This window comes from Tenrec ecaudatus, chromosome 1 (genome assembly GCF_050624435.1).
Source record: "Tenrec ecaudatus isolate mTenEca1 chromosome 1, mTenEca1.hap1, whole genome shotgun sequence".
NCBI classification, from domain to species: domain Eukaryota; kingdom Metazoa; phylum Chordata; class Mammalia; order Afrosoricida; family Tenrecidae; genus Tenrec; species Tenrec ecaudatus.
This window is the reverse complement of record NC_134530.1, coordinates 20,827,125-20,853,618: the sequence shown is the minus strand read 5'-3', so window position 1 is coordinate 20,853,618 and position 26,494 is coordinate 20,827,125. Positions and strand designations below refer to the sequence as shown.

General features: G+C 44.9%; 1 protein-coding gene and 1 long non-coding RNA gene across 2 annotated transcripts in view; both read right to left on the bottom strand.

The window, feature by feature from the left end:
• The window catches only part of LOC142446568 (uncharacterized), a 57,100-nt gene that overhangs the window by 14,642 nt on the left and 15,964 nt on the right, over positions 1-26,494 (bottom strand). Inside the window, 3 exon segments of the mRNA XM_075548319.1 lie at positions 21,209-22,113; positions 22,598-22,724; positions 23,650-23,773. Of these exon segments, the coding sequence (XP_075404434.1) occupies positions 21,209-22,113; positions 22,598-22,724; positions 23,650-23,773 (1,156 nt within the window).
• On the bottom strand, positions 770-5,678 carry LOC142446577 (uncharacterized). Its single transcript, XR_012784043.1, has 3 exons — positions 5,297-5,678; positions 3,803-4,038; positions 770-1,210 (listed from the first exon to the last, which is right to left on the bottom strand). It is a non-coding gene; the product is annotated as an uncharacterized LOC142446577 (long non-coding RNA).

Here is a 26,494-nt window from a genome sequence, read left to right as displayed (position 1 = left end):
TTAGAAGCTGAAAACGCTATCTCTAATGTGGACGAGGGATATATATGAACCTTAGATATAGAAATGGACTTTGAGCTTACATTTAATCATAAGCCCTCATCTAAGAACAACTCATTCTTATCATGTGGCCCTGCTTACTACCTCTCCTCATGAAATGATTACTAAAATATCAGTGCTATAGCAAAATGTAGTAAAGAAGTCAGATGGTGTCTGATTACCAGAAATAATAGCGTTGAGGTCTTAAAAGCTAATATTAAGATGCCAGCCTTCTAAGTGAGGTGGCAGCTAAGCCTGCACAGAAGGAGCATACCACCCCATGTGATCCAAGTGCTAGAAATAAAAAAAATTCAAGCCAGAGGAGGGAATTCTAATAAAGCTTATATTTTGAGCACTCAGTCTGCAGAAAGCTATGGGTGATGGTGAGAACCCATAATCAATTTTCAGAGTGCCTACTGTACTCCCTCAGATCATTGGCCAGGGATGTGAATAGTCTTACCCTCAGACAGAATCTAGGGGAGTGGATTACTGCAGATATCAAACCCAAACTCACTTACTGAGTGGATTCTGACCTTGATGACCGACCCTGTAGGGCAGGGTTGAGCTTCCCTGGGGGCCTCTGAGGTTGTAAATCTCTGCAATGAGTAGATGGCCTGGTCTTTTTTCTGTAAAGTGGCTGCTGAGTTTGGATTACACTTTAACATAAAGAAAACAAAAAATTCACAATTGGGCCAATAAGCAAATTATGATAAATGGAAAAAAGACTGAAGTTGTCTTAGATTTCATTTTACTTGGAATCATAATCCACACTCATGGAAGTAGTCAGTAAGCCAAATAATCTATTACACTGGGTGAATTTGCTATAAAAGATTTCTTACAGTTTTATAAAGCAAAGGTGTCGCTTAGAAGGTAAGGTGGATCTGACCCAAGTCACGGCATTTTCAGTCATGTCATCTGCTGGACAATGAATAGAAAGATTAAACAAGAATTGATGCCATTGAATTTCAGTGTTGGCAAAGAGTACCAAATATACTATGGACTGCCAGAGACTCAACAAATCCGTGTTGCTAAAAACATAGCGAGAATGCGCCTTGGCAAGAAGGATGAAAGGACAGTCTCTTGCACATTCAGCCACGTCACCAGGAAGTCGAAGTCCCAGTCCCAGACGAAGGCCATCATGCTTGGTAAATCAGAGAGTCAGCCAAACAGAGACCTGTAATGAGGACAGACACACTGCTGGCAACCATCGGCTCAAATATAGGAATGACTGTGAAAGTGAGGCAGGACCAGGAACTGATTCTTTCTGTGGCACACGGAGTCACTTTAAATAGAAACCAACAAGGGAATATAACAACTAAAATAACAAATAGTGAGATAGTTAAAGCTTATTGTGCCAACCTGGCTGATAAACACATGTGGGGTTAATTGAAGGGTGAAGGGTTAAATGGCTTGGTGAGCCTCGATGTTCTATTTCTCTGTTTCTTGCTCTCTGATGGTCGGACCAGGGTGCCTTAGCCAGTTCCCTGCTTTAGCTGGCAAGGCTCACTTCCTGAAAGACATCCCTGCAGAGAAGCCACATGGACCTATCCTGAAGCAGCCCTGGGTGCTGGAGCAGCTGTGTGGAGACGCTGCCAGTGCTGAGATGCTTACACGTTTACTGACTTGGCTTTTCTCCTGCAGTCGGCATCATTGCATGTGTTTTGTGTGATTGAGAAGAACTTTGTGGATTGGTGTCAAAACATATGGGCTAATGTTGGACTTTTGGGTTTGGGCAGCACTGGGTTGGCATGCTTTCTCAATGAACACTTATCCTTTATATAAAACTCTCTCTTATACATATGAGTTTCTATGGATTTGTTTCCTTAGTTTACCCAGACTAACACAAACAGCAACCCATACAAAACCAAAATGTTGGGAACTAGCCAAGCGCCATTCAAGATGAGGTTGTAAAAGAAGAAAACAAACAAACTAATGTGGACCTACCAAAAGTAGTATTATTAACTTCAAACTTAAGCTACCTATGGCAGCAGGATTGGAGGAAAGTTTATCAGCAACCTTTAATATGCAGATAACACAACCTTCTCAGCTCAAAGTGAGGACTATGTGAAACACTTGCTGATAAAGATCAAGGGTTGTAGCTTTTAGTATGGATTACAACTCAGTGTAAAGAAGACCAAAATCCTCACAACTAGATCCATAGTTTTCTCGCAATAAATGGAAAAAAGATGTCAAGGATTTTCTCTTGCTTGAATCCACAATCAATGCTCATGGAAGCAGCAGTCAAGAGATCAAAAGATGCACTGCATGGGGAAATCTGGTGCACAAGACCTCTTTAGAGTACAGAAAAGCAAGGATGTTACTTTGAGGACTAAGATCCACTGTGTTAGTCTGGGTACTTTAGAGAAACAAATCCACAGAAACTCATGTATAAGAGAAAGTTTTATATAAAAGGTAAGTGCACATCAAGAAAACACCCCAACCTCGCACTGCCCAAGTCCACAAGTCCATTAACAACCCATAAACCCAAATGTCCAACACCAATCCACAAAGTCCTCCACCATCTCACAAAACAGACACAATGATGCCGACTGCAGGAGAAAAGCCAAGTCAGTAAACGTGTAAGCATCTCAGCACTGGCAGGGGTCTCCACACGGCTGCTCCAGCACCCAGGGCTGCATTGGGGTAGGTTCATGTGGCTTCTCCTCAGGGATGTCTTGCAGGAAGTGAGCCTTGCCAGCTAAAGCAGGGAACTGGCTAAGGCAGCTTCACCCTGGTCCAACCATCAGAAAGCAGGAGACCCGAGAACTAGAAAGATGGGGTCACTGAGCCATTTATCCCTCTACCCTTCAATTAACCCCACATGTGTTTATCAGCTAGGTTGGCACAATAAACTAACTCATGCAGCACCTACCCCAAGTCATGGTATTTTCCATTGCCTCATAGGCATGTGAAAGTTGGATATTGAAAAATAAAGACCATAAAAGAGCTGATTCATTTGAACTGCGGTGCTGGTAAAGAATAGTGAAAGTCCCACGGACTGCGAAAAGGACAAATTAAATCTGTCTTGGAACAAGTATGACCAGAGAGCTCCTTAGACGCAAGGACGGCGAGACTTTGTCTTACATACTTAGGACATGTCAGGAGAGACCACCAGTCCTGCAGAAGGATAGCAGGCTTGGCTGATGGATTGGCAGAGTGTCTACAATGGGCTCAAGCAGAGGAACAATGGTGAGAATGGAACAGGAAGGGGCAGTGTTTTGTTCTGTTGTACATAGGATCACAATGGGTCGGAACTGACCAGATGGCACCTAACAACAACATCTATTATAATGAACAGATCTCCAGGATATTTTCATTGACAAACAAACAAACAAACATGTAAACTCCAAGAAGGGACCTGGAAGCCCTGGAGCTCAGCCTCCTTGGCCAGAGGTTCTATGTCTTCAGACTCTGGAGAGTCTGTCGTTCAACACAGAAGACCAAGGTCCAGAGTGGGGGTGGTAATGTCCCAAGGGGGGCATAGTAAAACCTCTCACTGTGACTCTCCTGGGCCTCATGCGCCAACTCTGAGAGTCGTGTAAGGAAGGTGACACCAGCACCCCAGGTCTAGAAAACTATACGTAGTTATGTAAGGCCGAATGACTCTGGAGCGGGAGCTTCGGACGCCTCTTAAGGTTTAATCCCTTGGTCTTTTCTATCACGTTGTTCCTCATAGCGGGGTAAAAAAAAACCAACCACAGCTGGTTCCTAACAAGTTACATCTAGTTTCAGCCTCTTGCAGCAAAAACTACTCAGGGGTACTCACCATTTTGTGGCTCTAGTTATGCGGATGTTCTCGCTGAGCCTAAGGAACCACGGAAGTATGAGGGATGGAGTGGAAACAGAGCCACTAGTCTGTCTGGAAGCAGGTGAATGTTTGGTCCAAGCAGTCCGCCAAAGTATTGGAGATGCTCCTTTGTGGCTGCATGAGTGTGTCAGATGGCCGCCTCAGGTCCCCATTTGCAAAGACTGGATTTGTGCTCTCTGTGCCATGCTTGGGACCTGAAATGAGAGATCAGTGCGGGGAGAGACTGTTAACTAAGGAGAGGGTGGTAGGCTATTAGGCGTCCTGGCTAAGTGGTTATGTATTGGACCATGATCTGTGTGGTCAGCAGGTGGAAACCCCAGCAGTTCCGCGGGAGAAAGACTGGGCTTTCTACTTCTGTGAACAGTTACAGTCTCGGAAACTCACAGGGGGTCACTATGAATCAATATCGACTCAACTGCAGGGACATAGGTTACTGGCCTTCAGCTCTTGCCCTGGGCAGGGCTTCTTATTAAGCTGGGTAGCTCTTAGGTGGCAGACATGTGGTTGAATCACCAGCAGCCAACCCCAGTCAGTTCCTGGCTCAGGGGACCCTTCCGATTTGGCGTAACACTGGGTGTGTGCGCTCTATCGACTGCACATCACCTCTAGTAAGATCGTTCAGTCACATCCTACCCGGTGAATTGGGATTACTCTTATGATTTCTCACCCAATCATGATGAATACATCTGCCTTCCAGCCAAAGAAATTCCTTGAAAGTGCATGTGATTATTTATTTCCTGCCATTGAGATAAATACGGTCCTAAATGCATATAGCAGTTCCAACGCATGTTTCTTAATTCGTCATCTGTTTTAAAGGCACGTAACAATGAAACAAAAATAAGAACAAACTCCGGGTCACCAAGTGGATTCAGAATCCGGGCGAGTCTACAGAGGGGTCCCTAGGCTGTCCTCTTTAAGGGAGTACCACATCAGCAGGGCGCCCTGTAACAATTCACAGCTCAAGGCAAGGGGATCTGTTCCTGAGCTGTCTGTCTACGTCTCTGACCTGCTCGGTCTTGAGGAAGCACTGCAAACAAGGGGGTGCGGAGGGCGCTGCGGACGGACGGGAGGAGGTGGGCGCAGGGCGCCGAGCATCAGGCTCCAGGCCAGGGGCTCAGTCCGGCCCGGGGCGGCACGTCTCCCAAGCCCGCAGGTGAAGTGGGCGCTGCAGGTCTGGGAAACACACTTATGCTTAAAGAAGATCCACACGAGCTTGCACGTGAATGCGCCGAGCCACCCCTGCAGGGTCTCCCCCCACCCGCCAATGCAGGACCCCCGCCGGGCACCGGCAATAGTGGGAGGCCAGGGACCCCGTGGCTGCGGGAAGCGGCGCAGCATGGGAGCGGCCGGGAGGGCGGGGAGGCCAGGACCGAGAGAGCGGGAACGGGGGCGGGGGAGGGGGGCGTCGCCCCTCGGGTCGAGGCTCCTGCAAGACGGTCAAGGAAAACCCACCTGGCGCCGCAGTAGGGACGTACCAGACCGGGCTGCCAATCCAGGGAAGGAACACTTCCGCTTCCGGGCGGCGAGACGCCTGGTGAAAGGGGAAGGGAGGCGGTCCAGCCGCTAACCGTGTTGTTCAATGCCGCCTTCTTCGGGGAGTTGGGATCTACCCCCTGCTGATTTAGGAGTAGCTCCTCTGGAGAAGAGCTGAAGGTGCCTAGACAGGAATGGTATTCGCGCTTTTCTTCTGCGCACTAGTTCTGCGGAAGGCTGCAGTTTGACCAAAGGGACCCCTAAATCTATACTGAGGTCTGCACTCAAAATGCAGCCTCCACGGAGTTATTTCTGACCATTCGCTGTCAAAAGTGAAAAGGTTTGCAGTGTTTTAGCAAATGCATCTCTGCACTACCCTCGCTAGCCCCAGGAGGGCAGCCTCACCCTCAGGGACTTGCTTCAGGGTGCTTTAATGGAAACCGGGATACTAGAGTTACCTAGTCCCGAGTCATACCCTACTACCCCGAGGGCCCACAAGCCATCTTCTCGGACTTCCCAATCTGTAATAGGGAGTGTGTCCCCATCACAGCTCTTCTTTCCAGCTTGTAGATGTACCGGTCAGGGGCAGTGATGGATATAAGGCAAGGAGAACAGGCATTACAACATAGTCCTGGGAACTGTCCCAAGACTTCCTGTTCACTGACATTGTCAACAGATACAAAACAACCCTAGCACAGGCCTGGGAAACATCAGCCAAACTTTCCCTCACCACCAACACCAGCAAAGAGCACACCAACTGGTTCCAGGAGCAGACACTGGTACCGGGACCAAGCACAAGAGCAGCTTCGCAGCAGCCTTCAGCCCACTTCCATTCTTCAGCTCCTGAAACAAACCCCCCTCCCAGCTTGAGTTCGTAAATCACAACTCTGAATTTGTAAAGCACTGGGGAGACACAGGGAAGCATGGCCTCTGGTTCCTATGTGTCTCCACTCTGCAAAGTTCTTTCCTGAACAGCTTCTTTTCCCCAGTCACATCACAGGCTTCATACTCTTTATTTACAGGAGAACCTGGTGACCCTGTTTTAGGGTGCCCAAGAGACACCCGCCAAAGTCTCAAAATACTTTATGGAGAATATTTATTAAATTTTAAAGGGGAGAAGACAAGACAGAGATAAAGACATCATCTGGATAAAGGAGACCATGAAAACAAGGTTGTAACTGTGTCCGAGAGTTTGCGGAGATTTCAGGGACGGAAAAAGGAAACTGTCACAAAACCATGGATGACGAGGCCAGCAGGGAAAGCAGTGCCGATGTCCTGTGATTGTCTGTAGTTGGACAGGAGCCAGGAGTGGAGCTGGATGGCTCCTGGGGCAGAGAGCGAGCGCCTGGCCTCATCCCTGTCCCGTGGCAGCCTCCACTGCTGCCCAATCAGAGGGCTGGCATTACTGCATTCGAGAGGTTCAAGGAAGCCTGGCTGTGGCTTTTATTTCTTGCCTGCTGCACTCAGTGCACTGGGCTCTCAAAGTCAAACACCAGAGCACCCTAGAAAGTTCAACCAGAAGTATGCTAATATCAAGAAAGAGCCCGTGGTCCCAATCTCAGTGTCCTACATGTCTAATTACACAAAGCCCAACAAGTATGGTGTCTACCTGGCACCTTTGCCTGGTTAAACTCTTCCAGACCTCAGAAGGCCTATCCCATGCACAGATGGAGCCCGTGGGCCTCACCGGGAACAAACGGGGCTCGCCTCCTTCCACTGGGGACACTCCTTCCTCCTTAAATCTCCAGCTGGCGCTCCACTGCGCCTTGCTGAGCATGCCTTCTTCGAGCCCCCCACTGATGAACTGGCTGGTGTGCAGCTCCGCAGTGTATCCATGCCCCCGTCATGAGCACTAAATCTGCAGCTGGGGGAATCCTGCTGGTCATCCAGCCTGTCCAGAGAGTAGAAAATAGGCCATACACACCTTCTTCCAGGTCCTCGGTTTCCCACAAATTACAATAATTTTTTTTCCACTATGGCTTTTGTAATACAAGTTTCTCTCCCTATGTATCCAATGGTTACCTCCTATGTTAGGCCAGGTTGACTAGAGAAACAAATGCAGTGACACTCATGTACATTTAAGAAAGAGCTTTATATCAAGAAGTAGTTATATATCAGGAAAACATCCCAGCGAAGTCTGACTCAGGGCCGTAAGTCTGATACTGTTAGGCAGCCAGAATAGGTACATGGGGTTGTCCCTCCCATGCCTGCAAAAGCCCCCTAGAGGAGGCTGAGAAGGAAATCAGGCGAGCATTAACCACCTATGAAGACCCCTTTAACTGAGCATGCTCCAATTCAAGCCCCCAGCCAGCTAAGAGGTACACCTGGGCAAGCCAAACTAGGCCCATGCTCTTGACCGCCCCCGCCCACCCCCCACCTCATGACCATTGGCTCAAGAGAGCCAATGGGGCCAACTAATATCAACCACACATCCCTAGCCAGAGGTTTGAAATACTTCCCCCCTCCCCCACTATGCTCGTGCCTCGCCATCTCGATGGCCTGAGTTCTATTCATGTGCGCACGCTGTTCCCCAAGGTTGCTCTTGTCAGGTTGTGAACCCAGCGCAGCTTCAGCGCAGCCTGGTGCACCGCCATGAAATAGCATGTACTCTTTTGAGACTGTGAAACCTGAAACTTTTGTCCTTCATAAAAACCCACTTGGATTATAAATGGACTTCAGCATGAATTCTTTCTAATGGGAAGTCAAGAACCGAGGTATTACCCACAAGAAACTTCATTCTGGTGCCAGTGACTCAGAGATAACCTTTGGACTACACTAAGGTAAGCCTGACTTGGGATACTTCCCTGGAGCAGCCCCCCTCCCCCCCCTGCCTCAGGGACGCTTTCAGTGCTTTTAGACGTTCACCACCCTTGAGAGACTGAGAAACTAACTGGTGGCTCTAGCTTTCGAAGTGTTGGACTTAAACCACAAGGCTCGCAGTGTGGAAGACACTGCCTCTTTAAGGGACACTGTATCTTCTCTTCCTCCTGCTCTGAGACTGCTCTGCGGAATTTATAGGAGTCAACCCTGGCTTTTGCTTGTTTACAAAGATCATTTTATTGGGGGCTCTCACACTCTTATTGCAATCCAACATCAATTGTATCAGGCATATTTGTGCGTACTTTGCCATCATTCTTTTCTAGATAATTACTTTCTATTGAGCCCTTGGTGTCAGCTCCTCTTTTGTCCCCCTCCCCCATCACTCTCGTGACCCCTTGATCGATGATGATTATTTTCATATCTCATTATGACTGCTGTCTCCATTCCCCCATGGTTTCTGTCGTTCTTCTCCCTGGAGGGTGTGTGTGTGTGTGTGTGTGTCAATCATTGTGATCAGTTCCCCCTCCTCCCCTACCCCCCTTCTCCCTTCCCCTCTGGCATCACTATTCCCACTCCTGCTCCTAGATTGCATGTGTCATGAGCTCTTATCTCATATCTATACCTGTGTACATGCTCTGGTCTAGTCCGAAGTGAGAGGCATCACTGGGATCATGAGAGTGGGGGGAGAGGAAGCCTCAAGGAACCAGAGGAATATTGTGTTTCATCAGTGCTTTACTGCGCCTGGTTGACTCATCCCTTCCCTGTGACCCCTATGAGATGGGATGTCCCATTGTCTATAGATTGGCTTTGGGTCTCTGCTCCAACCCCTTTCATTCTCAACAATGTTTTTGTTTGTTTTGGGTCTTCTGGTGACTGTTATCTGATCTTGTCAACACCTCATGATCGCACAGGCTGGTACGCTTCCTCCATTTGGACTTCGTTGCTTCTCTACTAGATGGCCACTTGTTTAACTTCAAGCCTTTAAGCACCAGATGCTATATCTTTTGATAGCCAGGCACCATCAGCCTTCTTTACCACATTTGCTTATACACCCATTTTGTTTTCAGCAACTGTACTGGGAGGGTGGGCATCACAGAATGAAAGTTTGTTAGAACAAAGTGTTCTTATATTGAGGGAGCGTATGAGCAGAGGCTCGAAGTCCATCCACTACCTCAGTGTATTGCCATATAAATATATGTACATAGGCTAATACCTCCATTTTTATGGATTAATGTATTTACATATGGACATACCTATGCTTACACCGCTATCCATATCTTTACTTCCTAGATTGTTCCTGTTTCCTTTTACCTTCCTTCTGCCCCACCATCACGCTCGCTCTACTTCTGCCTCATAGTACTTCCTCTCAGCTTGACTGCTGTTACTTCAACACCCCCAGGGTCTCTGTATCCTTTGTTGATTTTAATTCCCTAGTTGTTACCCTCACTATGGCGTTGTTTGCTCAATGCACCTTTCCCCAGCCCCCTTCTACCCTCAAGTCTTCTGCTTGCGCCCCATGCCTGTCTTAAGTAAGTAGGCATACCAAGAATGGCATAGACCAAACAAAGAGCAAACAAACGATTGACTAAAAGGAAAGGAAAAAAGAAAAAACACACATAATTCCAGTTCTGTCCACTGACCTTTATGACGATCTCCCCACTGGTCCTGCAGGAATTCCAGGAGCAGCCCCTCCTAGCCTGAAGTCTATTTGCTCTTTAGGGACTTTGTGGCTTGGTTTTACTCCCGTTGCTGATCTGTTATGCTCCTTTCCTGATTTGCTTTGCTGTGGGGGTGTGGTTCTTCATACCCTACTACCTCCCTGTTGTGTGTCCCCATTCACCCTGTCTTTTGAAGCTGTTGGTATCCAAGAGCCAACTCTGTGGCAGTTACCCTGGGGCCATGTGTAATGTATGGGGGGAGCCCCTTTTCCCCTTCCCCCAGTATGTCTGCCCTCCTATCCTCCCATGTGTTTCCTGCTACCATGTGTGGCCACATCTGCTTTCCGGTGCAGTCCTCTCAGGTTTCCCCCAGCCTTGCTTCTGGTGATGCAGTTAGGACTGTAGCCTGTGAATGTTGGAAACTCCGAACCTAAAAGTGCTTTGTTTTTCAGTGTTTTGCTCTGTGTTCCTGCCAGTAAAATGGTCCCACACCTGTAAACCCTACTGGTCTGCAGGATTCTGATTCCTGTTGCTTGCACCCCGCTGACCCCCAACCCACCGCATGCTCCAGTGGGCATTTTTCTTGCAGGATAGCCAAACACGTCGACTACTGACCCCTACCAAGATTATGGCACCCACTGTCTGCCTGCCATTTTGTTGCCGGGCAACTGAGCCCATGGTCTACCGACCTCAGCAAAACGGCTATGCGCATGTGTGTGTGTATGTGTGTTGGGGGTTGGGGGGGTAGGGGTAGGATAGGCTCGGTATTTAGTGGACTGGCTCCACCCCGTTCACACAGTTGACCAGGGTTTTCCCATGGATGCACCCCCACCCTCATTTTCTCCTGGTTTACAAATAAGCAGCTTGGTCCTGTTTGGTGTCTGCCTTGACTTTCTGTTCATTTTGGGCAGATTTTCCTTTTGCCAAGCCTTAGCAAAAGTCATTTGGAAGACAGGCCACTGAGTAAGTGCTAACCCTCCTGTTATGAAGGGCTTTTCAGCATCATTACTTTCAGCCCCTTGGCCATGCACGTTTCAGGTACAGTTCTTCTATGACAGTATGTGTCCAGCCAAGGATCCCAATCTCCCTAGAATGCACCCTGAGCCAATTGACAGGTCTCTCATCCCCACCAAAGGTTGCAGAAAGACCGCTTATGCCAGTGGTCTCCTTTGAGAGCTACTGGAAGGCCACTCCAAGCAGTGGTCACACCTTTAGAGGCACAGGTGAATTACTCATGCCAGTAATTCCCTCCATTGGCCATGTAAAGTTACCCCAAGATGATGACTCCCACCCCACCCCCAATCCCTTGCTTGCTGTTGAGAAAATGGCTGGGACCTAGTTTGCTGGCAGAGACTGGGTTCCCCAACATCTCCTTCAATCAGGGGCACCTGCATGTGGTTCTAGTTTCACCACACCTAAGGGCACACTGGAACTTCAGTTATTACCCCAAGGCATTGGGCTCTCTTCTGGTGTTTTCAACATGGGTAATAAAGGGTCTGTCCCCAATGAATCCTGTCTAAATGGAATAGATTTGACCTGCAGATGCTGGAGGAACAGAGGTTAATCTCATTCTACAACACCATCTGGCCTCAGTATATTCTAGGTGATGGGTAATCTTGGCCAAAGAACGGCACTTTCTCTAGAACGTTTCTGCAAAGGGATGGGGAAGTGGGAGGAGTTGCCTTATGTCAAAGCATTTTTCCTCTTGAGAAGCAGTAAAGTCCTTCCTTTCAAGTGTACTACGGACCCTCTAAGGCAGTGGTTCTCAACCTTCCTAATGCCACGACTCTAATACAGTTCTTCATGTTGTGGTGACCCCTAACCATAAAATTACTTTCACTGCTACTTCATAACTGTAATTCTGCTACTGTTATGAATTGTAATGTAATTATCTGATATGGAGGATGTATTAGGTGACCCCTGTGAAAAGGTTGTTTGAGCCCCAAGGGGTCATGACCCACAGGTTGAGAACAGCTACTCTAAGGGTCCTGAATCTGAAGACTACTCTACCCCCAGACCCACCACATCATCCTCAATCCCTGGACCTGTAGAAGCTGGGGGACAAGTGGCCCCGCCAAAGTTCTACCCTTAAATAGAGTTGGAGAGTTTGGAACCTGGGAAATTCACAAGCCTTTCGCCCTAATTGAACTCTGGAAGATTAAGAGTGACTTAGGAAGTTACTCAGACAACCCAGAAGAGTACATAGAGACCTTTCAGCACCTCACCTTAGCCTATGACTTGACTTTGAAGGATGTAAAGATTATACTGGGACAGACTGTGATAGACATAATGAGTGCTGAAAGGAGTGAGGAAGTTTGCAGAAGGTTTCCATGTGATGATAAGTCTCCAGTAGAAGAACGAGCTGTGCCTTCAACTGACCCCACTTGGGATTATACTGATCCCAATGACAAGTGGGCATGGGAACATTTTCTGGTGTATATCACAAATGGACTAAAGTCAGGATGGCAAAAGACCATCAATTACACCAAAGTGACAGCTATTAACCAAGGGCCTGATGAAAGCCCTATAAGCTTCTTAGAGTTTCTGAAAGAAGCCCCGAGGAATCACACCACTCAAGACAGAGACTCATATGAAGGGCAAGTCTAATTCAGGGACAAATTTCTTACACAGACAGCACCAACATTCAGAAAAAACCTCCAGAAGGAAGAACTGATTACAAGGATCTACATATAACCTCCTCCCTGGGGGATGGACAACAGAAAAGTGGGTGAAGGGCGATGCCAGACAGTGTAAGATATGACAAAATAATTCATTAATTATCAAGGGTTCATGTGGGAAGGGGGAGCAGGGAGGGAGGGGAAAATGAGCTAAGAATGATGATGGCACAAATGTACAAATGTGCTTGACACAATGGATGGATGCATGGATTGTGATGAGTTGTATGAACCCCCAATAAAATGATTAAAAAAACAAAAAACCTCCAGAAGTCGGTATGGAAATCTGAAGGAGCTATGTTAGAAGAGATGGTCACTAGTGCTTAAGCTACCTTTTACAACCGGGACAAAGAATGCGAAGTCCAGGCTCAGGAGGAGAGAAGAATAGTAGGCATGCACAGCAATGACTGCCACTGCTAAGCAATGCCCATCGACAGCCTCCCAGGTTTCCAAGACCCCTGAACAAGGCATCAGGTGTCATGTGTGTTGGGGCCCAGGTCACTGGGCAAGGAATTGCCCTAAATGGAATAGCCACCCACCCACCCCCAAGGCCATGCTATTACTGCCAACAAACTGGCCACTGGGCAGAACTATGTCCTATGAGAATCAACCAGGAGAGCAGGTGCCCTCAAGCTAGTGTGCAGTTGCTGAGGATTGAAATAGGCTGGCCGGGTTGTTCAAGCAGCAGGAGATAGCTGTTACTGGTATGGAGCCTTGGGTGAATGTTGATGTGGCAGGTAGGTCGGTAAACTTCCCCCTAGATACTGGGGCTTCCTGTTCTGTGCTTACCTCCTTCCCTGGACCCCCACACTTGCACCATCATGGGAATGCCAGGAAAACCTGTAGCCAAACACTTTATGGAAAACTTAAGGTGCGTATGGCAAAACTTTTATTTCTCTCATAACTCCCTAGTAGTCCCTGAATGTCCAGCTGCTCCTCTAGGCTGAGATGTATTGTCTAAGCTACACACCTACATAGTAATAGGGCCTCATCCTAGTCCCCCTATAGCTTTCCAAATGTTCCTTATTGCAGAGGAGCTGCAAAGTCTTCCACAGGAACAGTGGGAAGTGCCATGAAGCCCGAAGACTGGGACATGGGAGTCCTGGCAGAGCTAAAAATGCAACCCCTGTAAAGATTTTCTTAAAAGACTCCACCCAGGTCCCCTGCCAGTGGCAGTACCCTTTGAAACTGTGGAAGCCATCACAACCAGGCCTGAGGCGGAGCAAACAGACAAGTACTCCTGTGAACCATCAGATGGTTCTTAGATGGTTTTTCATCACCACCTTGAGATAGTTAAGTGCTCCTCAGAAAATCCTAACTCAGACCCACAACAGTCTTTAAGCTAGTAAATGCTTTCACACAATTCTTGTGTTTAAAGTAAACTGACACCCATGCCTGTCAATCCAAAGATTTCTTTTTCCAGGTGGAGACTAGCTTGGGGACTATGGAAATACCCATTAGAGATGTCTTTACTACTGGCCAGATACCCTTAGTGCCTGTCCCTTTAGGATGACATGAAGGGACAAAGCCCATAGAGTGGAGCCAGAAGAAGGTGCAGAATAGGGCTTAGGCTCAGAGTAACTTTTCCTGAGTGTGAGCTGGCCAAGGTACACCAAGATGGCCACTGGCAGATCCTAGAGGTCGAAGGGGAACTGTGCCTGTGCATGGGTGTACAATGGGTGATTGCCAGAGTTTTATGACCAGACATTGATGTCTGTGTCACCCACCACACATTTCCTCAGAGGTGGTAGCATTGAGGAGATGGACCAGACTATCTGCCCTCTGGTAGGGCTGTGCCAGGGAGCTCAGAACTATGGACAGGATGACTAAGGTAGAGAGGGCAACCCAGAAAGGGACTGGGGAGGCAGAGGTGTCACCTGGGCCAGCCTTGGGACAGAAGAGAGGCAGGTGGAGAAGGGGTGATTCCTGGTCTATGGAAGAGGGCAGGATGGGGAACCAGGATACATAGGTCAAGTGCAGCATCTCTAACTCATTCCGGAGTATTCCTAGACTCACTTACTTGGAGGTCCTAAGCGCACAGGGCTTTAATGCAGGAGGAGAAATGTCCTTATATCCCAGAACAATTACTGCTGGGCTGAGCATGTGCTGCAGTGCCCTGACTGCTGTGCTTCCCATGATGGTACTACAACTCTGATAGGCAGCGCTCCATGTGACAAAACTTCAGTTTCCAGACTGCCGTACATAGGAGACTTGGGAGTCCTGCTTACATGCTGACATTGCAGGTGCCCTATCAGACCTGGAGAATGCTCAGATCGGTGAGGCACTACCCTGCTCAGGCACCTGCAGATGTCCCTCACCTCTTCCCAAAGCTTCCCATGACTTTGGTCTTCCTAAGACCTTGGTGTTCAGACTGCCTGACACCAGGACATTCACATTTAAATGGAGTTTCTGTATGGTGTGGGGGGAAGAGGGGAGGGCTCCAGGTTCACACTCAATGTAGGTGAGAATGATCACTTTATGAATTCATGCATACACAGACTCATAATTATCTGGAAAAGGACTGGGCTAAAATGGATGTTTCATTGTGATGAAAAGAAGTCAGTAAATTCATTTTCAATAAGCATTTTACACAAGTAGTGTGGGAGGCTTTAGCAGTCCCCAGTAGACACATTGATGTGTCATGAAGTGCCCTGCTGTATCTGCGTAGAAGAAACACTTACTGCTTGTTAACATTTCAGCTTGATTTCTCGAAAGGCCATGGTGGCTTTTCTGTCGAGCCCCCCAGCTTGGAGGTGGTGGCTCCCTGGGGATTCTGTGGGTTTTACCACCACCGTGGTAGATTAAAAATAAAATCTGCAACATAACCATGACATGTGGGTTGTTACACCAGTTAGTTCCAATTCAGCAACTCTGTGCGCAAAAATGATTCTGTGTGTGATTCTGCAGCACCCTCACAATCGCTGCTGTGAGCCCATTGTTGCAGGCCATGTCAATATATTTCATTGAAAGACCCCCCTGAAAAATGGTAAGAGCACAGGCTTGGACCTTAGAAAGCTCATGACAACCTCCCTGGACCTGTTTCTTCATCCATAAAATAGATACGTGCATCCCAGCTTCATAGCATTGTGTCCAAATATGTGAGATTTTCCAAGCATTTACCTTCAGGAAGAGGTGCACCCTTGCCTTTTCCCTGCTCTGCTCCAGGAAGTCCAAGCCTCACACTTACAGATGAAACTTGGAACGAAGTCCGGTGCTATGTCATACTAAGTGGCAACTGGGTCTGTCCCTAGCTGATATCAGTGCCCTTGGGAGATTGTTTTCTTTGGAGGATTTAAGAAAGAACCATATTTCTTACTAGAGACAAGTACTGTGTTAACATCAGGTTTAGATTTTGAGTCAAATATACTCTGGGAGTGGAACAAACCTTGTATGCAAATACAATGGAAATCCCCTCAGGGAAGAGGTTCAGAGACATGGTGCAGGCCGTACTCCTATGGGGAATGGGTGATCTTGCTCCTTGGAAAGTGGTGGCAGTGGGCTATAGCTCCAATGCAATGCTCATCCTCAGGAATTTGATGGCTTTTCTAAGGAGTGTCCAGTGAGAACAGTGCAGAGCTGGCCTCCAGATACAGCTGTCAGCAGCCAGCCTTGAGGGTCCTCTGATGATCTAGACCCAAGACCACGGGTCCCTTCCTGTCCTGGCAGACACTGGAGAGGAGGTCTGGCAGAAACACTGCTCCTGGCCAATGCTTTTTTTCTCCCCATCTCTCACTAACCTTTTTGTAAAGCCAGATGTGTGTAACTTTCTTGGGCCATTCCACTTGGCTATATACCAGAAGCGTCTTTTCTTCTTCCAAAGCTACACTGCTGACTGTGCCATCACCAGGGTTAATCCATGACCCTCCCCCCTCCCCCTCACCCTGTCTCAACTGGAAAAAAACTGAATGCATGCCTATCCCTATAGCTCCAGCCCCATAACTGACACCCTGGCTGGAGGCTGACTGGTCCCTGGTGGGACCCACAAACCAGACTCACTCACCTGCCATCTGTCAATGTAAGGAGACCATGGACAACACAAGATGGAACCTGGGGTAGAAAAGGGTACTTATTGAACAGCGACCCGGGCCAGGGAAAAACAGACCAAATTTCTAACTTCATGGTATTTCCCAACCAAACATTCAAATTATAAGCCAATATCATTAATGTCACATGTAAGTAAAATTTTGCTGAAGACAGGCCAACAATTTATTGACAGGGAGCCACCAGAGATTCAGGTTAGATTCAATAGAGGATGTGGAACAAGGGATACCATTGCTGATGTCAGATGAATCTTGTCTGAAAGCAGAAAATACTGGAAAGATGTGTACTTGTGTTTCATTGACTATACTAAAGAATTTGATTGTGTGAACTATAACAAACTATGGCTAGCCTTGAGAAGAATGGGAATCCTAGAGCACTACATTGTACTTATGAGGAGTGTGTACATGCATGGATCAAGAGACAGTTGTGCGATCAGACGAAGGACACACTACATGGTTTAGAGTTCAAGAAGGGTGCACCAGAGTTGTATCCTCTCATCATACTTATGCAATCTGTATGCTGAACAGATCATCAGAGAAGCTGGATTATATGAAGAAGAGTGCAGTATCAGCGTTGGAGGAGGGCTTATTAACAACCCTTGATATGCAGATGACACACTGCTAGCTGAAAGTGAGGACTTGAAGCACTTGCTGATGAAGATCAAGGATTGCAGCCCTCAGAATGGATTACAACTCAATGTCAAAAAATTCACAATCCTTATAACTGGACCAGTAGGTAACATCATGATGGAGAAAAAAATTGAAGTTGTCAAGGGTTTCATCTTGCTTGGATCCATAACTATCCATGTCCATAACCTATGCTCATGAGATTAAATGACACATTACACTGGGTAAAGCTGTTGTACAGCCCTCTTTAAAATGTTGAAAAGCAAGCCTGTTACTTTGAGGACCAAGATCCACCTGACCCAACCATCGTATTTTCTATGGCTTCATCTGCACGTGAAAGTTGGACACTGAAGAATGTTTGAATTATGTTGCTGATGAAGAATATTGAAAGTATCATCGACTGCCAAAAGAAAATGATGACAGCAACATATGTACAAATATGCTTGATACAATGGATGGATGGATGGATTGTGATAAGAGCTCTATAAGCCCCAAATAAAATGATTTTTTTAAAAGAAAGAAGTACAGCTAGAATGCTCCTTGGAGGCAAGAATGGCAAGAGTTGGTCTCATGGACTTTCAACATGTCAGGAGAGACCAGTCCCTGGTGAAGGCCATCATGCTTGGTAAAGTAGTGGGGGAGCCAGAAAGAGGAAGACCTTCAACAAGATGGATTAACACAGTGGCTGCATCTATGGGTTCAAACATAAGAACATTTGTGAGGCTGGCACAGGTCTGGGCAGTGTTCCATTCTGTTGTACAGAGGGTCACTGAGTCAACTCTCGATGGCATCTAAACAACTTCATGGCATTACCAACTGCGACCTCTTAATTAGTAGAGACACCCTACCTATCACAGATTAGACATGCCCCACCCGCCTTGTATGTATAAAAATATACTCTTCACTATATTGTATGTAAACCTTTACCTGGGTGGCATTCAATACTTTGTTGTCAAAAGAATCTCTGTGTTAATATCAGCATGTCCCTTAGAAATGTAAGTTCTTTAATACTCATCTAATCAACTCTCTTTTTAGAATCTGAACGCTGTCGCTTAGACCCACAGTGAAATGTCTTCACACTCCATCTGGCAACCAGCATGGTCTCCCTGTGGCACAGTTTGCCTCCTCACCATCCTCACTGTTATGAATTATTTCTCCCTGACTTACCCTAAAACCTTCTACTTGTCTGATCCTCTATTCATACTGATCTTAGAAGTTATGCTGCCTTTGGTTCCATACCTCTGCTCACGCTGGTTCTGGTACCTATAGCCCCTTTCTCACCACCATCCACGGGCTTGCCACCTCACTTAGGCAAACGCCATCCTGGCACTGTCCCTCAGAATACCTTCTCTGACATCTTGACTTGTGTTTTGTATCCAATTTCTTCATCAATTGTCATGAGCAAATACTGCTCTTCTGTCCACTCAGTTGCAGCACAGCCTCCTGGGCACAGGGCGGCTGCTCATACATTTCCCAGCTGGACCCTCCGTCTCTCCGCTCCTGTGTGGTGCGTGACGCAGTCTGTAGTGTTACCACCTGGCTATTAGTCATATCTGGGTTTTCCCTGGCAGACCCTGTCAAATTTTGAACAAATACACACTGGGAGCCCATGGACAGAACAGGACAGGTCAGCACAGGAAGGCTCTATGTGAGGCTACCACAGTGGGAAGAGCACACTGAGTGGTATCCAGGGGACGGGGGATACCAGGGGATCCTGGGGAAAACTCCACTGAAGGCTGGTCACATGCCTGGCTCATGCTGGGCGCTTCAGTAACTCTACTCTCATGCACTGCCCTGACGCACCTCCATATGAGCTGGGGTTCCAGTCTCTTGGTGTGGGGTCCAGGAGACAGGTATACATCTTGAATCAGATCAACAAGTGTCAGGGACAGATTATGCAGAGACAATCCCACCTCACCCTTGTTTTACAGATGAAGACACCATTCCAGAGAGGAGTCGTTCAATGCCTCAAATGAAATGAGAAAGGCTGCTCAGGTAGGTGAGGGGCATGTAGCACAGCTTCTGGAATGTAGAGACTGAAGACCTTTCTTATTACAGGTCACGATTACATTTAAGCCATGACTTTGTTGAAAGGTTGAAGAATAAAAATATTAAAAGTGGTGATATCTCAAATAATTTTTCTTTCATATACAAGGCTAAGTAAAAGAGTATTCCTAAAAAATCATAGACACTTTGATTAAACAAAACGATCAAAATGTGAAGCTAAAGTTTCTTAGCACATCTGCTATATAGGTCCATTTAATTCTCAAGATGTTGTTTCTATCTCTCTAAGCTATTCCTGAAGAATAATGAAATACCATGACTGCTAGAACAACAAACAAATCTGTCCTGGAAGAAGTACAAACAGAATGCTCCTTTGAAGCAAGGATGAAGAGACTTTGTCTCATGTCTTTGGATCTGTTATTAGAAGAGACTAGTCCCTAGAAAAGGACATCACTCATGGTAAAGTGGAGAGTTGGTGCAAGAGGAAAACCATCAAGAAGATAAATTGCAATAGTGGCTGTAAGGATGGGCTCAAACATAACGATTGTAAGGATGGTGTAGGACAGGGCAGTGTTTCGTTAAGTTGTGCACTGGGTCACTATGAGTCACAACCAACTTGATAGCACCTAACAATTAACATAACCCTTCCCTAAAGAATTCTGCACCTTTTGATTTATACCACATCTAAACAGCAGTTTTGGCATATTCTCGGGGAATCAACCCATGTTTCTTTGTGATGTGGTGCTTTGAGAACAAAAAGAAGTCTGAAGGAGCAAGATTAAGGATATAGGGGCATGGGGTAATGTTTCCAAAACCAAATTAATACAGACATTCCTTGCTATTCTTGGTGAATGAGAAGGTGTACTGTCATGATGGGGAGGAAACACCTAAACCCCAAAATCTTAGCATAGCTTTCCTGGTCTTTTTCATTTTTCTTAAAACTCGTCAATTATAAACCCATGTAATTGTCCCATGTCCTTCAAGAAAACATATCAAGGTTATACCTCTGGAATCTAGGTGTGTGTGGGGGTGGGGTGGGGGTTTGCCATAACCTTCTGAGGTGACTTGTCTTAAATTTAAACTGCCCAAAAGATCCCCTTAGAAGTCCCTGTTTTGATTGGACTTAGAGGCAAACAAATGAGACTAAGGTATATGTATTATTGGGAGATACTGTCTGCAGTTGTCGACTGACTGTAGATACATTTAAAAAATGGGTTAGTTTAGAAGAAACCCATGCATATATGAACTGAAACATGAGTAGCAGTGCTTTTAGATTTACCTTTATATACATTTATCAGGTAAAATAATTTTTTCTACAATGAGCATATGCTGCTTCGTATTCAAAGTAACAAAAAAGGTTAAAATTTGACTTATTTGAAGAAAACACACACACACCTCAAAACACCCATGTATCAATGAACCTTTCTATTGAAGAATATTATTATATACATGAACCAAATGGGAAGAGTATGTATCAAAATTCATATCCTAAAATTCAAAAGGAACTTAAAAGGATATATATCAACTTAGTGTAGTTAACAAAAAATTAAAAAATAGAAATTAATGCAAATGGAGATATAGCAATGGTGATGTCCTCATTTGCAAGATTTTCTAGAATATTTTTGTACACCAAAGGAAAATTAGAAGATCGAAGACTTTCTCAATGCTTATAGTTACAGGGTTTCTCCATTGTGCAAAATGTCACAGGAATCCTTAAGGAAAAGGGGAACTAAAGGCTCCCATCACCTTTTACATCCCATAGGATGAATCCACGCGATGTTCCCAGGACCTTTACATTTACATGATGCTTCTCTGGTAGAGTTCTCACATGTTTCAGTAGTAAATACAGAAGGCTTTTCCATACACATGAGTGTCATTGAAGGTAGGAAAGAAAAATTTTCTAACATTAATTACATTTATATGGTTCCTTGGACATATATAATTTTTTCAGGTTTTAGAAAAGAAAAAGGATGAAAGATTTCCAACATTACTTACACACATATTTCTCTCTAGTATTCCTACTAAGATCTGTTGCAAAGGATGAAAGAAATCTGAAGACATTTCAACATTTTTCACATCAGTAAGTCCTCTCGCCACAGTGATGCCTTTTGTGTCTAGTGAGGTGTGAGGAACAAGTGAAGGTTTTCCCACATTCCTTACATTCATAAGGTCTCTCTCCAGTATGAGACCTTATATGTGTAGTGAGGTGTGAGGACCGACTAAAGCCTTTTCCACATTCCTTACATTCATAAGGCCTCTCCCCACTGTGAGCCCTAATATGTGTAGTGAGGGATGAGAAACGACTAAAGGCTTTCCCACATTCCTTACATTCATAAGGCCTCTCTCCACTGTGAGCTTTTATATGTGTAGTGAGAGATGAGAAACGACGAAAGGCTTTCCCACATTCCTTACATTCATAAGGTTTCTCTCCACTGTGAGAACTTATATGTCTGGTGAGGTAGGAGGAATAGCGAAAGGCTTTTCCACATTCCTTACACTCATAGGACCTCACTGCACTCTGAGTTCTTGCCTTAGTGAGGCGTGAGGAAGGACTAAAGTTTTTCCCACATTCCTTACACTCATAAGCCCTCTTTTCACACAGGGTTATTATATGCTTAGTGAGAGGTGAGGAACCACTAGAGGGTTTTCCAGAATTCTCACATTTATGAAGTCTCTCTCCAGGAAGAGTTCTCACAAAAGGTTTCAGATAAGAGGGACAATTGCATTCTTCTCCACATTCTTTATGTTGATAGGGTTGGTATCCAATATGCGATCTCACTTGAGGCACAGATGTATGAACCAGGAAGACTTTTCCACACTCACGACATTTAGAAGGATTTACTTCAGCATGAGTTCGCTTAGGCCTAGGACGATCTGCAATCCAGTCGAAAGTTTTCTCATACTGGTGACCTTCCTTATTTTTCTTTCCTATATATTCTTTACTCTCATGGAGGCCCTCTACCATATATCTTCTGTTAAAAATAGCAATAGATTGTTAGAATAAAATGTGACACCATCTCAATTACCATACACAGTGGTCTTATGTTTTCTGCACTGAGTTGTCTCATGTTGCATTGTTTGAATTAGGTCTATTATCATTGTAACAGTCTTTCTAAATAGTTTTCACAGTCTTTCTAAATAGTAGGACTTTATGATAGTTGTGTAGAAGTGAAATAAGTCTCAAATACTGAATATATGATTCCACTTATGGAAATATTGTTTTTGAAATTATGTGAACACACTGTTTTCCAGCTAGTTTTATGTACACAGAGATGCCATAACATCTGAATACTCACTTCGGAGGCATTACTCACAGAAACAGGAAGGGTACTTACCTTGTCAAGTTTTCCTGGTGGTAGAGCTAGTTTTCCAGCTAGTTTTATGTACACAGAGATGCCATAACATCTGAATACTCACTTCGGAGGCATTACTCACAGAAACAGGAAGGGTACTTACCTTGTCAAGTTTTCCTGGTGGTAGAGCTGCTCTGTGAGGTCATGGAATCTATACAGTCCTCCTATGATGGAGGACCAGGAGCCATTCTTCAAGGACAACCTTTGTTTATTATTATTCTGTTGAAAAACTGACCCAATAATTTTAAGTGGAGTTTCACAATATGAAATAAAACAGTAAAGACATTATTTGTGGAACAAGGGAAGTATTAAGGAAGATTTTGTGATATTTGGCTGTTCCAGGATTTTAAAAAGGATTAAAGTGGTGAAGGACCTATTTAGGAGGAATTCCAAACAATTGAAAGTGGTGGTGATGTGAGTAGGGTGTAAGTAGGAGACTAAAGTAGGAAAGCATTGCAAATAATGGGAATGGGCAAAGGTACTATTAAAATAGAAAAAGTGGGGAGTAGGTTTCTTACAGGCAGAAAAGCCATAAAGATTGATTTTTTTTAAAACAGCTCAAGTATGAGCAGAAATTTCGTATACTCAAAGCAAGAGTGAATTTTTTTAGCTGATCTATTAAAACGTGATTCGGTTCCAACAGGTCTGGTCCTTCAAATTCTTGCTTTCCTTGTGCTCTCTGATAATGCAGGTCAAAGTGAATCCTTTTTCCTGTTTCCATTCCCCTAAAATCATTCTTTAGGTTCTCAGGAAGAAAAATTAGTGTGGTTCACATGGTGCTGATGGAGAAAGGCAGTTTAGGAGGGATATTTTCTTGACATTAAGTCAATATTGCAGTCTCCAGGTATGCACAGGTGTATCCCATATAATTTGAAATAAACACAGTAAAACCTTAATGTGAGTTCCCAACCACAAATATTTTTACCTCAAACTAATTCCTAAAGCCAAAAAGTACCTCAAGGTTTTAAAGCATAAAATAAATATTCAATATAATACATTGCTTTTTGGTTTCATGAAACAGCCACTAAATTCTAAGCTCCATGAGGAAAATGAAAATGCCTTTCTCATTCTTCAACCCAAATACTATCGGAAGATCAATGAGTACAACATGTATACACCATAAAGAGTGAGTCAGAAACATGAAACCATTCTTACCTGAGTCCAGGTTCCTGAAGGTTTCCATCATCACATCTCTATAGAGTTTCCTCTGAGAAAAATCCAGCAAAGCCCATTCTTCCTGGGTAAAGCTGACAGCCACATCATCAACAAGCACGGAGTCCTACAACATTACACAGAATCTGAATCAGCAATATACCATCTCCCCAAATGTGCAAAAAGGAGAGGAGAGGCTAACAGTCCCTGGGCAATGAAGACATCATAGGGAGGTGACACAAGGTTCAGTGTTCTCCTCTTGAACGTGCCCATTAGCCTCATCCCTTTGTTGTCCTCATGTATTGCCAGACTGTAAGCATCTTATTGGATAGACTTCACAATATATCTGACATTCTGAAGTTTTCTCCGCACTTTGACAATGAGCAATTCTAATGTCGGTTCTCTATAGACCATAACAGCCAGAACATTTAAAAGGATGAGAGAAAAATCCTCTACAATCAGAATCCTAGTATCACACTGCATTAATCATTTCTTTTTGGAGAAGAATTAATTTCACTTCCTTTGATAAGATACACCAGAACATAAAGCAGGTTTAAAGCAGCATGCATGCTATACTGGCAATAAAGAAACACTAAAAGACTAGCAGCTTTATCCATGCTTGAGTAGACAAGCATCAGAATTGAATATATATTATTAAACCAGTCATTTAAAATAATTATGATTCATACTTAAAATTGTACAACATCAAACTTGTACATCTGGTGTATGTATACACCAGAGCACACAGACATGTCAGCAACATTCCATCCAATAACGGCATATGCATTATTCTCTAGTGCAAATGGATCACTCTAAGATAGACCATATGTCAGATCACAAAATAAGTCATAATACAGACTGAAACCATAAACCATGGCCTCTCTAACTTTGCTGCTGGCTTCAAGTCACCCCCATGACTAACTTGGAAGAGGGTAAGGAACCTAGCATCCTTTCCTCTCACCCTGGGAGCACAGGCTCCAAGTTTGGGGGTGATAAGATATTTTCCCTCAAGAAGAAAGTGGTGGCAATGTGGACGTGGGGTGTGGAGTACAATATGTGCACCATGCGTTGGGTCTAGATTCCTGACTCTGATGTCAAGCTGAAAGCAAACAAGTGGATTGTGTTGTGTTCTGGGAAGGACGTGCTCATTCCTTCCCCAACTGCTACACGTCACCGTGGGTGAAACACAACAATTGTTCTTTCTGCCAGCAGGAGGGGGCGGTCCAAAGGACTGGCGAATGAGAGTAGAGGGAGGTGTTCTTTGGGAGGTTATCTAGAGCCCTGGTGGACCCTGTTATCAAGAACCCTAACAAGGGCTTCAGCACTCCTGGGGAACGGTTCCTTAAACAGGACGTGATTCTGTGGCCCTCATAAAAAGCATGGTGGTCAGTCCTATTCTCTGAAATCGCTACAATTGAGAAGATAATTTATTAAAGATGATCTTTCCTACCTTCTGGTATCTCTCTCTCTCTCACACACACACTCACATACACACACACACACATAAACACACAGGTTAGAAGTGCTATGAAAAAGGAGAGAACTACAAATTGAATGTCCTTTGTAGTTTACCTGTTGACATTCCAAGGGGCTGTGGAGCAGTGGCATTCAGGAGTATTTTTTTTGCATACTTAGAGTAGATCAGTTAAGAAAAGTGAGAAAATGCTAACAGCAACAAAGTCTGGTTTGAAATCCAACTCTTATCCTTCATTTGTTCCTGGTATTTATTTTTGTGTGAAGAAGAAGAGGTATAATTCATGAATCTTTGCTATAATTTTAAGTTGGACATATACAAATGTAAAGAAAACAATATTCTTATAACTTGGCCGAGATGTGACATCATGATAAACAGAGAAAAGATAGAAGTTGTCAAAGATTTCATCTCGCTTGGATCTACAATCAATGCTCATGGAAGCAGCAGCAGCGAAGAAAACAAACAATGTATTCTATTGAGCAGATCTGCTTCACAAGCTCTCTTTAAAGGGCTTAAGAGCAAAGATGTCTAGCTCAGGCCATGATATTTCCAATCCCTTTTATGCATGTGGAAGTGGAACAATGAATAAGGAAGACGGAAGAACTGATGCCCTTACATTACAGTGCTGGTAAAGAATATTAAAAGTACCATGGGCTGCCAGAACCACAAATGCATCTGTCTTAAAAGAAGTACAGTCAGAAAGTTACTTAGATATGAGGATGGCAAGACTTAGTCTCTCATACTTTGGACATGTTATTGGGAGAGACCAGTCCCTGGAAAAAGACATCAGAGAAGGACCCTTGGCAAGATGGATTGACAGTGGCTGCAATAATGGGCTCAAACACAATTGTGAGGATGGTGCAGAACTGGTTAACATTTTGTTCCATTGTACGTAGTGTCATTAAAAGTCAGAACCAACTGAATATTACTGCATTCAGACTGATTAAAAATGGCAAAAGGATACAACCCTGACATTTGAAACCATGCCTTAGCCTCTTGTTCTGTTCTAATAACTGTCTCGTGGTTGATGTACCTGTTCTGCATGAGCACAATTAATTGCTTTGGGATTTTCCTTCTTCACAACTTTATGATTTGGCATGACTCACATAGTCAAATGCCTTTGTATAGTCAAAACACCCGAGACACACCTCATTCTGGTGTTCACCGCTTTCAGTCAAGTTCTATCTCACATCAGCAATGATATCCCTGTTCCACAGTCCAACTTAAATTGTGGTTGCCTCTTACCAATAAAGCACTGAAACCATTTCTGAATGATCTTCAGCAAAATTCTGTGTCTGATATTAATGGTATTGTCTAATAGTTTCTTCATTCCAGTGTTGAATTCATTTGTTGAAATAGCTCAGTTGGTATTCC